The sequence below is a fragment of the Homarus americanus genome, unplaced genomic scaffold (genome assembly GCF_018991925.1).
Source record: "Homarus americanus isolate GMGI-L3 unplaced genomic scaffold, GMGI_Hamer_2.0 scaffold40856, whole genome shotgun sequence".
In the NCBI taxonomy this organism is placed as follows: domain Eukaryota; kingdom Metazoa; phylum Arthropoda; class Malacostraca; order Decapoda; family Nephropidae; genus Homarus; species Homarus americanus.
The window spans coordinates 6,682,399-6,696,963 of NW_024734615.1; the positions used below are offsets into that span (position 1 = coordinate 6,682,399).

The window sequence follows — 14,565 nt, forward strand, 5'->3', positions numbered from 1 at the left end:
TCACTGTCACTTACAGTTGTCAGGGCTTCCCTGACAAATCCCTCAAAGTCAACTTCACTGTCACTATCACTGGCTTGGGCTGGCTGTGGTGGATGCGTGTTTACACGGAGTGGCCTTGAGGGATGAAACTGTCGCGGCTAGGTCAAGCGTCGTCTTTCCTCCCTCCCTCCCTCCCCCGGGTGGACACGTCATAATACTTTAAGCCAATTACAGCTAGCAGCAGAGGAGGGTAGGGATGCATGGCCAATCACAGGTCTGATACGTCATATGACGTCAGTGATAACGCAACAAAGACACACACTGCGCAACCTTACCGCGCCGCTTGCCCAAGCGGAGGGAGGAGGAGGGAGAGGCAGGCAGGCGGGCGGGCGGGTGGCGCGTGGGCGAAAATCTAAAAATAGCGTCGCGCCGGACACACTCCGCGTAATGTAGAAAAAAGCGGAAGTGAATGTTAGGTTTGGCAAGGCACCGCTAAGAAACAATATATATATATATATATATATATATATATATATATATATATATATATATATATATATATATATATATATATATATATATATATATATATATATATATATATATATATATATATATATATATATATATATATATATATATATATATATATATATATATATATATATATATATATATATATATATATATATATATATATATATATATATATATATATATATATATATATATATACACAGGTAAAGGAAATAACTGTCTGTAGAACGAATGGCTCCCTGTCCCAGCCGCAAAAATGCCAGCAACTTTAAAACTACACGTAGACATTCTTGGGTACTGTACATCCAGGATGGCATCTGCGAATAATGGAGGACCGCGAAATAAAAATCCGTGAATTATCCAGGCGTACTGTATTATATTTTCCATATTTTTATAGTTTCATTACAAGTAACAATATACGAGGCGGCTGGGCTGACGAGTCGGCCACGTAGTTTATAGCCAAGGCTTTGGCTAGAACTGCCTCCATGCATGTTCACTTCTCACACATACACACACTTGCTCTTCTTTTTCTTGTTTTACATTATATTTTCTCTATTTTTAAGCCACAGAGTATTGTAAAGATTTTTTGACAACATTTATAGTTTCATTAAAAGCAGCAATAAAACGGTCGCTACGTTGGTGAATCAGATGTGTAGTTAAAGCCCACCACCTACACACACATTCACTTTTCACACATATACACACATGCTCTTCAATTTTCTTATTGTATAGTTTATATTATATTTTCTTTATTTCTAAGCCACATTGTTTATATAGAGTAGAATAATTGTTAAAGAAGTTTGATTTTCTGAGAGTTGCACCAGTCAGTAGGCTGACATGCGAATCAGCTGTGGCCTGGAGAGATGGTAATGTGTTTTGCCATGGTTACATATAATTAGACGTTAAAAGTTGTTAAAAATCATTTAAATTCTCTAATGTGACTTGGAAATAAAGAAAATATAATATAAAACTATCAAAAAAATCTGAAGAGCATGGGTGTATAATGTGTGGGGGGTGATCGTATGTGTGGAAGCAGTGGGCAGTTTATCAATAGCACTCTGGCGACTGCTGGTTAGGTCTACTGTCGACCCTCGTTAATTCGGACTAATAGGGAGGGAAGGGTGTCCGTTTTAGCCGATTGTCCGAATTAACCGATTTAGGGGTTAATATTGCATTATACAGCTATGTGTATGTTTACTTGAGTGCCCCGTCATAGGGGTCCGTTTTCTCTCACTTCAGGACGCCTGAGTCGTCCGTTTTCTCTTAACCTTAGAGTGCACCAGAGACTTCATTATTCCTTAGAAGTGACACAGAATTTGATATTGCAACTGGGGTTGCAATTGTTGAGGCAACTTAGGTATGTCTGATTACAGTTGGAATATTCAAGATCCATTGTGAGTGATGTTTAAAGCTTCAACTGTCTTTATGGTTGGTAAAACTTGTCAAGTCTGTCAGTCTGAGTGGCATGTGTAAGGCCTTGTGTTTGTACAACCACTAAATATATAAATATATAATGTTATGATAATTATCAGAAACACACACAGGCATGACTAGGTTTATTACAAAGTGATGAAATGGATACTGTACAGTGGGTAGTCCACAAAACATGTAACCATGTCTCTTTATTTGAGTGCCCCATCATAGGAGAGTGCGTTTTCTCTCACTTCAGGACGCCTGAGTCGTCCGTTTTCTCTTAATCTTAGAGTGCACCAGACTTCATTATTCCTTAGAAGTGACACAGAATTTGAAATTGCAACCCCAATTACAACTGGGACAATACCAGAACCAGAAATTTGATATGGACAGTTCAGATTTTGTCCGAATTATCCGAAATCCGGATTAAAGGGGTCCGAATTAACGAGGGTCGACTGTATTTCAGTTAAAATGTGCACCACACAACCACCTCTGGTGTAAGGTTACTTTATCCTCTTTGCTGCTGATTATCAAGTTGATTTCAGCAGAGATTATTAAAGGAAAATAATGAAAGCATTAAAAAGAAAAAATTACTGTATACAAGATGGTGCACACACCGCATCGCATCCCTGCTGGGATGTGATGCCTCTGCTGACCGACCCTTAGCAATTGTTGCCAATTGTCAGTCGGCAGAGGCACACAAACCAAACCCCCTCCCCTGCTCAGTACATGCGGCAGCTGAGGCCAAGAGAGGCACGAATAGAAGTACGTCCTCCAGCCATACGATCCTACTCACTATCCCCCTCCCCCCTCAAAGCCAAGCATGTCAAGTTAAATGCACTTAAGATGCGACATGACTGTACTTTGAAAGGAGTGGAAAGCAACCACATTTCATGACGACTAATTATCAAATGCTTTAAACCTTGCCTTCTTGTGAACTAGGCAGCACCACCAAGAAAACTGCCAAGCTTATGATGATTCTAGTTCCATGATAAAAACATGGCTGCCTTTGTTATCTTTGATGGCTGACAAATGTGGTGCTGCATCATGTTGGGACACCCAACATGACAGTGATATGCACTTTTCATATGCCATATGACCCGGGTTGGCATTGATTAAATAAATTTGATTTAATCACTTGATTATTTTTTTTTTCATAAAAAAGTTAACGAAAAATTTTTTTTAAGGTTTATAAAAGAATTTCGTTGTATAATTTTATGCTGGGATTTAAAGTCATGTCATAATAATATCAGTTTATTATGATTTTTCTGTGTAATATATTTAGCTTTGAACTATGCTATCTTTAGGAACACTGGCAACTCAGTCTGGACCACCAGTGGACAGACAGGACATGAACAGGAATGTATCTGGGCTGTGGCTCTTAGCCTGAACCAACAGTGGACAGACAGGACATGAACAGGAATGTTATCTAGGCTGTGGCTCTTAGCATGAACCACCAGTGGACAGACAGGACATGAACAGGAATGTATCTGGGCTGTGGCTCTTAGCCTGAACCAACAGTGGACAGACAGGACATGAACAGGAATGTTATCTAGGCTGTGGCTCTTAGCATGAACCAACAGTGGACAGACAGGACATGAACAGTATTCAGTTTACTGTACTAGAAAAAAATAATGAAAAATATATAAATAACAAAATCAAATGAATAAAAAAATCGAAAAAATTTGATTTAATAAAAAATCTCATGATTTTTTTTCATTTATGTAAAAAAAAAGGGTATAATCATTAAGTGATATTAGTTAGTTATATTAATTAGAGCATGGTCTCACTTAAGATGCATAATTTACCCAGTACTAAAACATCATGATTTTAATCGTCTTTTATTGAATGACTGATGGAATCCAACTATGAAAATTACATTTAAAAATGTTCAAAGTCAGTGAAACAAACCCCCATCCCTCATAACTGTGATTAACCTCAATAATCTCCCAATCCTTGTGAAGTTCAGAAATAGAGCATGAGGGTACAATGTAATAAAACTTATTTGTGTACAGTACACAACACCTAAGTACTACACAGTGGTGATCTCTACTGCTCTCTCGAGTTTCTACTGATTAATTCTAGTGTTTGTGAGAAATACAATGCAACTGGCAGCCTCCTAAATATTTGATGTACTGTACATGTTAGCTGGACTTTTAACTCATTTACAGCAGCTGAAATAATGATTTATGAGTCCAGTTAGTCCCACACATCCATTAAAAAGGTTCAGTATGTCTAAACTCTTCACTGCATATCTCACAAAGTAGACCCCCAACAGATTAATACAAACTAACTAAAATGTTTCTACTACAGCATTGGCCTTCCTAAAGAGACTAATAATACCTTGAGCAATAATTACCAGTGACCAAGATCGTCTGTACAACTTTCAGTTATTACACCCTACTTTTGCGCACACATGAATGCAGACATTACATGCATATATACATGCTTTACAACTTAAGCATGCTTTATCAGGTTCAGTCAAATATAAAAAGGCATACAAAAACACACACACATTAAATAAAACAGAAAATGGTATCACTTTTTAGTGCTAATATTAGGGTTACTTTAATAATTTTCAAAAACATATGAAAATATATACAGTCAACATTTACCATTAAGGCTTCACTATGTATCTTCTTTTCAGGTACATACCCAGTTCCAAGTGAATGACCCCAGACAAATAAAGGTGAAGAGCCAATTCTCTCTCTTATGTATCGATACACAACTTTTGCATCATGGACTACACCAAGCTCATTTGGCTGTACTGGAGAGGAGTCTGCATATCCTGTAGAAAATAAAAACATTGTTATATATGAGCACCAAGTGCGACAGGAAGCCAAGCGCCAAAAATCACAACTGAGAAAAATGCTCTTAAAGTTTGGAAATTCAAAATTAGGTAACTTTTTAATTAATGAAGATATTGAATTCATTCACGTGGCAGTGTGTAAAGCTCTTAAGGGGAGAGTTTGGTATTATCTTCGCATTTTCAAATTACGACCTGGATTTGGGTCTCTAACCCTGTCGTAGTCGAGGAGTTTCTATATACATATACAGTCATGCGCAGGTTAACGTCCTAGATACTTTCTTGAAAACGTGACGTTAACCGAAATGGACGTTGTCCGATCATCACATAAACTTCTTATTTATACTTACGTGTGTATGGAATACTATATACGTACATATACATTTTTACTCTTAAATCACTACTGTAATGTGATACAGGTGATTAATTTTTATCTCTTGTGCAAAATACATGACGTTTATATTAAAATTATTCACTGTTTTACAAGGATTCCAGCAACGCCAAGCAGATGGGGGAGAGAGAGGGTGGGAGGGAGCGTGGGGGGAGGGGAGGTAGTACGTTTGACAGTTGGCACAGGCCCAGGTCTAATGCGTGTATATTTATCAGTTCTTAGGTGACTAAGCTTCTCTCTCTTCAAAAGCCAGTGAAATGACCTGGGTGAATATAATTAACATTGCTGGGATTCTTGTAACATACTGATTAATTTGAATATAAACATGTTATAATTTGCACTAGACAAAACAATTTTAGTACCGTAAAGAATTAGTACATGTGCACTCCAGCTTTGCACTAACGTCATTTATTTCTATTACGTTTCTTTTACTATGGTGTGTGCATGTAAATGGATGAAAATGAATGAAGAAATCTATGTAAATCTACCCCAAAATACAGTTGAAAAACTTTTTTATAAAATGTACTGCAGTACTGTACACTAATGTACAACAATTTTTATCTCTTGAGCAAAATATATGACGTTTATATTCAAATTATTGGCTGTCTTGCAAGGATTCCAGGAATGCAAATTATAATCTCCTAACTTTAGTCTGAGATATTATATAAGATAAAAACTGTAAGCCTAAAACCCTGGCTGGGGGGGGGGAAGACTGACGGAGCCAGCTACACCACCCAGCGAGGGATTGGGGGGGGGTGGGGGGGTTGAGGTGATAAGTTTGAGGCGAAGGTCTCTGTGTGTTTATTTAACAGTCCTACTAAGCTTCTCATTTTAAAATGCCAGTGATATGACCTAGGAAAATATAATTAACATAGCTGGGATTCTTGTAAGATACTGATTTATTTGAATATAAACATGTTGTAATTCGCACTAGACATAACAATTTTAGTACCGTAATCAAATTAGTACATGTGCACTCCAGCTTTGCACTAATTTATTTTACGTTTCTTTTAGTATGGTGTGTGCATGTAAATGGATGAAAATAAATGAAGAAATTTATGTAAATCTACCCAAAAATACAGTTGAAAAACTTTTTATAAAATGTACTACAGTATTGTACACTAATGTACTACATTTTTTATATCTTGAGCAAAATATATGACATTTATATTCAAATTAATCTCTGTCTTGCAAAAATTTCAGCAATGCAATTTATATTATCGTAACTTTAGTCTGACATATTATATAAAATAAACAAAGAAATCACCAATCTTTTATCTTGAACACGAGGGGTAGGGGAGGGGTAGGAAAGGGAGGGGTGGGGTGAGGGGAGGGGTAGGGGGGAGGGGGGCAGGAGGTGAGGTGACAGAATGTCTGGAATTTGTTTGTTTATTTATTTGAGATAAGATTTGACAGTTGGCGCTGAAGGCCTGCCTGTGTGTTTATTTATCATTACTTAAGAGTGACTAAGCTCTTCTCATAATTTTCCACCCAAACGACCTGGGTGAATATAACTTACATTGGAGGGATTCTTGTAAGATAGTAATTTATTTGAATGTTTTTTTTTCAATTTAAATTTTAATTGTTTATTCCTTGATAGAGGAAGCGGGATCCTAGTGCTGTCACTTGGTACCCCTGTACCATAACACCAGAAGCAACTGGCCAGTGTCACAAGTATATACAGTCATCCCTTGGTTATCGCGCCTAATTGGGACCCCGCCGATAACGAAAGTACAGAACCTATGGGATTTATTCTAATTGATTCCAGGCACCCAAGACCCAACCCCAAGTTTCCCATTTTGGGACCATTTAGACCCACTAAATATATATATAATGTTATGGTAAATATCATAAACACACATAGGCATGGCTAGGTTTATTACAAAGTGATGAAAAGGGTACGCTTAATACTGTAGTCCACAAAACATGTAGCTATGCTTTTTTTATTTGGTCCCCCATCATACGAGTCCGTTTTCTCTCACATCAGGACGCCTGAGTCCTCCGTTTTCTCTCTTAATCTTAGAGTGCACCAGAAACTTTACTATATTTAGTATTGCCACAGAATTTGAAATTGCAACCCCAATTGCAACTGGGGTTGCAATTGTTGAGGCAACTAGATATGTCTGATTACAGCAAATGTGTTATTGTCAATTTGTAGGTGAAAGATTTTATCCTCAATAGATGTAGGTTAACATTTCACCTGTGAAATGGGTGGCGTAGCTGGCTCCGTCAGTACCCCACATACACATACACATTATACCAATGCATTTTTATATAACTTATTGTTGGTCTTAGTCATTATACCAGTGCATTTTTATATACAACTTATTGTTGGTCTTAGTCATGTAAATAAACAGAAAACTCTAAACTTTAATGAAAAGTAAGTTTTAAGAAAATTTTGTTTGGCGCACACCTTGGATGACATCCTGGTTATGAACTTATGCAGTACTTAGCATAGCCAAATATATTAACAAATAAATCCTAATTAAATTAACAAATAAATGAGAAATGAAATTATACATTAGTTTACAATTACATTCTATGATTCTTTCAACATACACTGACTGTCTGTATTTACTGTAAAAAAAAGTATTAAACTTTAATAATCGAAAAATTCCATTCACGTTTACACGTACTAACACGCAGTCAGCCAAGAGTGCCTGACTGGCTGTTGGAGGCACGCGTCGCGGCATCACACGCTTACAACAGACAGGAACAAACATGTATAAATTTTGTTAGCGGACTTAAAGTTAGCGGAAGCTAATTGGTCCGCTAATGGTTTTCAAAGTTAGCAAAAACGCTAATCTGCTAACGAGAAAGTTAGCTTCGCTAATTAGCGGTTAGCAGGTTAGCGGAACAGTGCCCACCACTGGGTATTATTACCTTAAGCATGAGTACAATATTTCTTATTCCTTCACTCATTTATATACCACTTATATGTTTTTGCTGGTTATGGATGTATTCTGTGATAAAAATTACTTTATTAATATGACATTCATTAAAATAGGATAATAATTCGTGATAGTATGGGGTAATGAGGTATACAGTAGTGGGTTACACTTATTTGCATTCTTTATTATTTTTATATTTATAGACACCACATACTTTAAACATCAATATCAATGTATTAAAAAAAAGGGGGGGGGGGATACCTTTAAAATCAGACCTCGCTCATCGTGATAGGTTAATATTTGGCAAAGTTATGGCTATTTACAGTACGGAAAACTTTAATCCCAATTATCTCAAAATTTTATTTTGGCGGGCTCGTCATTATCGCACGGAACGCCTCATATACTGTATGTACTGTACAGTAGTATATCAAAACCAACAGTGAAAAATCTCACCTCTGTAATCAAATGCCACAACATGATAATCCATCTTCCTCAGAACTTTGTAGAGTTCAATCCTATGTGCAGTTGCACGAGATGAGGTGTTCCCATGTAGGTATAAAATTACTGGTCTTTCATCACCTAAACTTTTTTCATACCAAGCCACATGATCAGCAGTCTCCTCTTTAGGAACTGAAGAAATGAGGGACCCTGGTAATACGTGCCTGAAAAACAAAAAATCATATGATCTATCTATTTTCAGGGTTTTTTAAGATGTTTCCTGCTTCAAAAAGAAGCACCTATAAATACCAAACTGCAATACTGATGAACACAGTGCCAGAAGGCTACGAGCTATATTTATATGCCATTGGTGTACTGCATACCGTATATCTCGGCTTATAAGACGGAATTTGAACATTAAAAAAAATCTGTCCAAAGTTAGGGGGTCGTCTAAACCACCAAGTATAAAATTCTTACCTCTTAAATATTGTGGTTTAGTGTGTCAAGAGTGGTGATGGAAACATCGTAAGCGACTCACAAGGTCTTACCACTAATTATTTTATACTGAAACTTACGTTTGGCAAGCTGGATTCAAATTAAGATTACCGGTATATTAAAATAATAAAAATGTATTATAAACCTGTCTAACATACCGTAAAAGAGAATTATACTCCTGTAATAAACACAGCTATCATCACACACCCCTCCCCACGCCCCCCCCCCCATTTGCCAGTGAGGAGACAAAAAAGGGAAAGTGACCGCGAGATTGGGCTATTTTTAGCCGTGGAGGTGGTCAGTAATGCATATCGGTATATTTACTGATAATAATACTTATCTCCTATAAATAATTAATTTAAAATTTATTTTTTTACAAGAAATATTCAGTAAATGACTGCATTAATTCTTGAAACTACTGACAGTTAAATACAGACGCTTAAGTGACGTCACTAGTGTTTACACTACACCAGCTGGTAACATTTGATGCCATTACTTGAAGTGAATTGGCCTTATTTTAAGTAACTAACCATAAATAAATACAAAAAGTAAAAAAAAGATCAAAAGTGAGAAATAATATACTGTATGTATGTTGTGTTGTCAAAGTTAGAGGAACAATTCAAACTGCAATTGTGTGTAAATGAGGCAGAAAGTCAGGTGAGCGCTGAACCTGGGACTTGGTCACAATTTTCGTGATGCCATATGGCAGCAGGGTCTACCATTAGACAACACATTATGCTTCCAATATCTTCCCAGGAGGTAGTATCTACCTGTTTGGTAGCTGCCTACTACCTAAACAATTTTTAATAATACAGTGACCCCTCGTTTAACGAACACCTCGGTTAACGTAATTTCGATTAACGAACTGCCTTCCATAAGGATCTTCAATTCGTTTAACGAAAAAAATTTCGCTTAACGAACTTCTTACGAACCGACCTCAACATGTTTTCGCTTGCACTGACCGGGCAACCAGCTTTAGTATCAGTCCGCCAATACATTAATCGGTTCTAGGGCTTAAATTCCTTACTATTTTTGTAAATATCAAGAAGTTTATACTATTCAATAATTTTAAAAGTTTAATATTCAATTTTTTAGTCATTTTAACAATTATTGAACAAAATTGAAGGTAAAGTGACTAGTTTAATGCGCGGCATCCAGCCTCTTAACACAGCAAACAGGCGTCAGTCTCTCTCTGTTTTCACTGGAGGTAACATCTTGCTTGAGACTCTCTTCAACTAAACGCTTTTTTTCTGTGTTTCCAAGCAAATTATTGGTCATTTTGAAAATTATTTTACATATTGACAATATATAGTGCAGTGCAGTGTTATTTTAAAGAAAATATTCTTTATTTACAGCTAGTTTAACTTTGAAAAATACGTGTTGCCATTGTTTGAATCCAGCATGGGGCCTAAGAGATCAAGAAAAGTGATTTCAATCCAAATAAAGCAGGAAATAATAAAAAAACACGAACAAGGTATTAAATCAAATGCGCTATGCAAAGAATATGGCATGTCGGCATCAACTGTGTCGACAATTCTTGCACAAAAAGACAAATTTAAGGAAGTGAACGTGAGAGACAAATCTACAAGAGTGTTTAAAAGTAGATCCCTAATCGTAGAAACTGAGAGGTTACTTATCATCTGGATTAGGGAAAAACAGATGAAAGGTGATTCAGTTTCTGGTGATTTCATTTGTGAAAGAGCCAGGGAGATTTATGAACATTTAAAGACAGATCAACCTGGTTCTTCAGGAACAGAATTTGAAGATTTTCGGGCTAGCAAAGGCTGGTTCGAAAAATTTAAGAAAAGAAGTGACATTTTAAGTGTTGTTAGGCATGGTGAAGCTGCTAGTGTTGATAAAGAAGGGGCAGCAAAGTTGTTAATTGAATTTAAAAAACTGATGGAAGAAGAAAATTATCTTCCACAGCAAGTGTTCAATGTTGACGAAACTGGGCTGTTCTGGAAAAAGATGCCCAAAAGAACATTCATCACCAAGGATGAAGCCTCTTTACCTGGGCATAAACCCATGAAAGACCGTCTCACTCTATTGCTTGGTGCCAATGCTTCAGGGGATTTCCGGCTGAAGCCTATGCTTGTCTACCACTCTGAAAACCCCAGGGTGTTCAAGCAACAGAAAGTGGTAAGAACAATGCTTGGAGTTTATTGGAAGTCCAACCGTAAGGCATGGGTGACAAGACAGTTCTTTAATGAATGGGCTGTTGATGTGTTTTGCCCCTCTGTCAAGAGCTACCTAACCACCAATAAACTTCCTTTAAAGGCTCTTCTCCTCATGGATAATGCTCCTGGTCATGACCCTGACCTTGCCAGAAATTTGGAGTATCAATTTGACTTTGTGAAAGTGTTGTTTTTGCCTCCAAACACTACATCACTCATACAGCCAATGGACCAGAATGTGATCAGCAACTTCAAGAAGTTGTACATGAAGAAAATGTTTAGGTGTCATCATCAGGCAACTTCCATTGATCCTGAACTAACACTGAAACAGTTCTGGAAGACACAATTCAACGTCCTGGAGGCTGTAAAATTGATTGTGTCATCATGGCAAGAAGTCTCCAATAGAACCCTCAATTCTTCATGGAAAGCACTGTGGCCATCAGTAGTCCATGATTTTGAGGGATTTGAGGATGACACAGAGTTGGACCAGGAGATTGTGTCCATTGGTCAGTCATTGGGTCTTGAAGTGGAGGAGAAGGATGTGGAAGAGCTTGTGATGTCTCATGAGGAGGAACTTACTCCTAATGACTTGAAGGAACTGGATGAGATGTTACGGGTAGAGGCTGACAGTGGTGAGGAGGAAATTGAAAGTGATGACCATATGTCAGCTAAACAGTTGAAAGATGTGATTTACCACTGGGAGAAGTTCAGGGAACTGGCTTCAAAGCACCCAGAAGTGGAAAAAACTGAACTAACTTTGTGTCATGTTGAGGACTCAGTGGTCTCCTTCTTTAAACATAAGTTAATGGTGAGGAGGACAGATGCCCCACAGACCACAATTGACACTTTCTTCAGTAAAAGGCAGAGGGAACAAGATGCTAGCCCTCAGCCTTCCACTTCAAGAAGGAGAGAGGATGTTCATGGTGGAGAATCTGTCAGTCCAGAGGTTCCTGACATATTCATGGAAGGTGACTCACCTTCCAAGAAGCAGTAAAATGCTTCTCCTCCACCTCCACTTCCTTCTCTTCTCCCTTCTCCTCCTGCACCTCCCACTTCAAATGCACATCATTACCATCATCCAGGAGCCTTCTACATACACACCTCAAAGTAAGTAAATTTTTCCGCCATTTTTGTTGAAGTTGGGAAATTTTCGGTGAGCTGGAACCAATTCCCCAAAAACCCATTGAAACAATGGTTTCGGTTAACGAACGTTTCGGTTAACGAACGACCTTCTGGAACGGATTGAGTTCGTTAACCGAGGGGCCACTGTATTACTTTGATACATGATAAATTAGACAATGAAAATAAACATCAAATTTAATTACCAAGACGCTTCCCATTGGCAGCTGTAAGAAGAGGGGGAGATGGGCTATTTTTATCCCATCTTTGTGTCTGAAGTGGCCAGTAATACCATATATTTACTGATCATAATACTTACGGTAACTCCTATAAATAATTAATTTAAAATTTATTTTTTACATAGAATATTCAGTAAATGACTTTTAAATAAATAAACAAATAATTCGGTAAATCTATTTCAAGTAAATGGAAAATAAGCAAACAAATGTTATTTACCAAGACCCTTCCCTCTGGCTCAGGGTGAGATGGAGGGGAGATAAAGAAGGCTATTTATAGCCCGTCTTTCTGTCTGACGTGACCAGTACCCTAATGCACCATAAATAATTCATTTAACATTTATTTTTTGTATATATATATATATATATATATATATATATATATATATATATATATATATATATATATATATATATATATATATATATATATATATATATATATATATATATATATAACCTAACCTCTTCTATATTACTTTTTTCATACCATCATAAATGAAATTTCACTATGATCACAGTAAGTGGGGGTACAACTGGTTTATATATATATATATATATATATATATATATATATATATATATATATATATATATATATATATATATATATATATATATATATATATATATATATATATATATATATATATATATATATATATATATATATATAATATACAGTTGTACTTACCTAATAGAACCCAGAGGGTCCTGTTAAGTGAACTCTATGAACAACAGAACATATGGGATTAATTCCAAAACCAGCCAACCAAATCACTTGAAGACAATAACTATGTTGTAGTAAAATAACATCTTAATTTTATGATGGTACATGCACACAATTAATACTTAAGAGAAATAGAGAAATACAGTCGCCAAGTTAATGTCCATTCAAATAATGGACTCAACTCCCTCCCCCTCTTCTCACACTACACTGCTGGCTCTTCCCTCTCTGAGAAATTTTTTGGGGAAAACCACTAAATTTTAATAAATAATACCTCAAACTAAAGTTAGGATAATACAATTGACATTGCTGGATTCCTTGTAAGACAGGAATATTTTGAATATAAATGTCATATATTTTGCACAAAAGATAACATATTTACTCAGAGAAAACATTTTATCTAAAATTTGTATGTCTAATGCAAAATATATGATGTTTATATTCAAAATGATCACCAAATTATAAGAATTCCAGCAATGTAAATTATATTCTGGCCGGGTAATTTGTATGAATTTTATGAGCTAAAACAGGCAGTCAGGCAGGGTAGCGGGTGGGGCAAATCTAAAAATAGCGTCTGGAGCCGGACACTCACCGCGTATATGTGGAAAAAATCCATGTTAAGTGAAGTTCAGCTCTGGCGAGGCACCACGTATATGAAAAAACGCGTTAAGTGAAACCGCGTTAGGCGGGGTAATACTGTGTGTGTGTGTATATATATATATATATATATATATGTATATATATAGTATATACTATATATATATATATATATATATATGCTGATAACCACAAGGAAAGAAGAAAACACGAATTACATCTTCAGGGGTGAGTACTAGAGAGAGTAATACAAATCAAGGTGTATATATACAGAGGAGGGTGAGACCAGGTCCACAATGGTCAGGTATTAGGTAATGACCCTACTAATCTTTAAATAGCACACAACGGTTGGTGGTCAGGTCAGATGGTCAAGTGACCCGGCCTTCTCACCTGATCACAAATCTTCTTAATTACAAAATTGTCCAGCTTGTACATGCCGTTACTCAAATTCATGTTGAATGCTTCGGTATGTTTAATAAGACTAGATTCTATGATGTTCCTACTATCAATTGAATTACATGGTAATATTGAGGAGGCATTATCCCAGTCAATGCAATGCTTGTTATCCCTCAAATGAACAAACAGAGCATTGGATTCCTGGCCTGTCCTAACACTGTATTTGTGTTGTTTAATTCTAGTTGCAAGATCTTTACCTGTCTGGCCTAATACCTGACCATTGTGGACCTGGTCTCACCCTCCTCTGTATATATACACCTTGATTTGTATTACTCTCTCTAGTCTGTACTCACCCCTGAAGATGGT

General features: G+C 36.6%; 1 protein-coding gene across 4 annotated transcripts in view; it reads right to left on the reverse strand.

Moving 5' to 3' along the window:
• The window catches only part of LOC121870403 (lysophosphatidylserine lipase ABHD12-like), a 152,535-nt gene that overhangs the window by 47,311 nt on the left and 90,659 nt on the right, over positions 1 to 14,565 (reverse strand). For all 4 annotated transcript variants that reach the window (XM_042372237.1, XM_042372240.1, XM_042372238.1 and 1 more), the window contains 2 exons: positions 8,471 to 8,679; positions 4,585 to 4,717 (listed from right to left, as the gene is read on the reverse strand). In XM_042372237.1, coding sequence (XP_042228171.1) covers positions 4,585 to 4,717; positions 8,471 to 8,679 — 342 coding nt within the window. The remainder of the gene's footprint in view (positions 1 to 4,584; positions 4,718 to 8,470; positions 8,680 to 14,565) is intronic.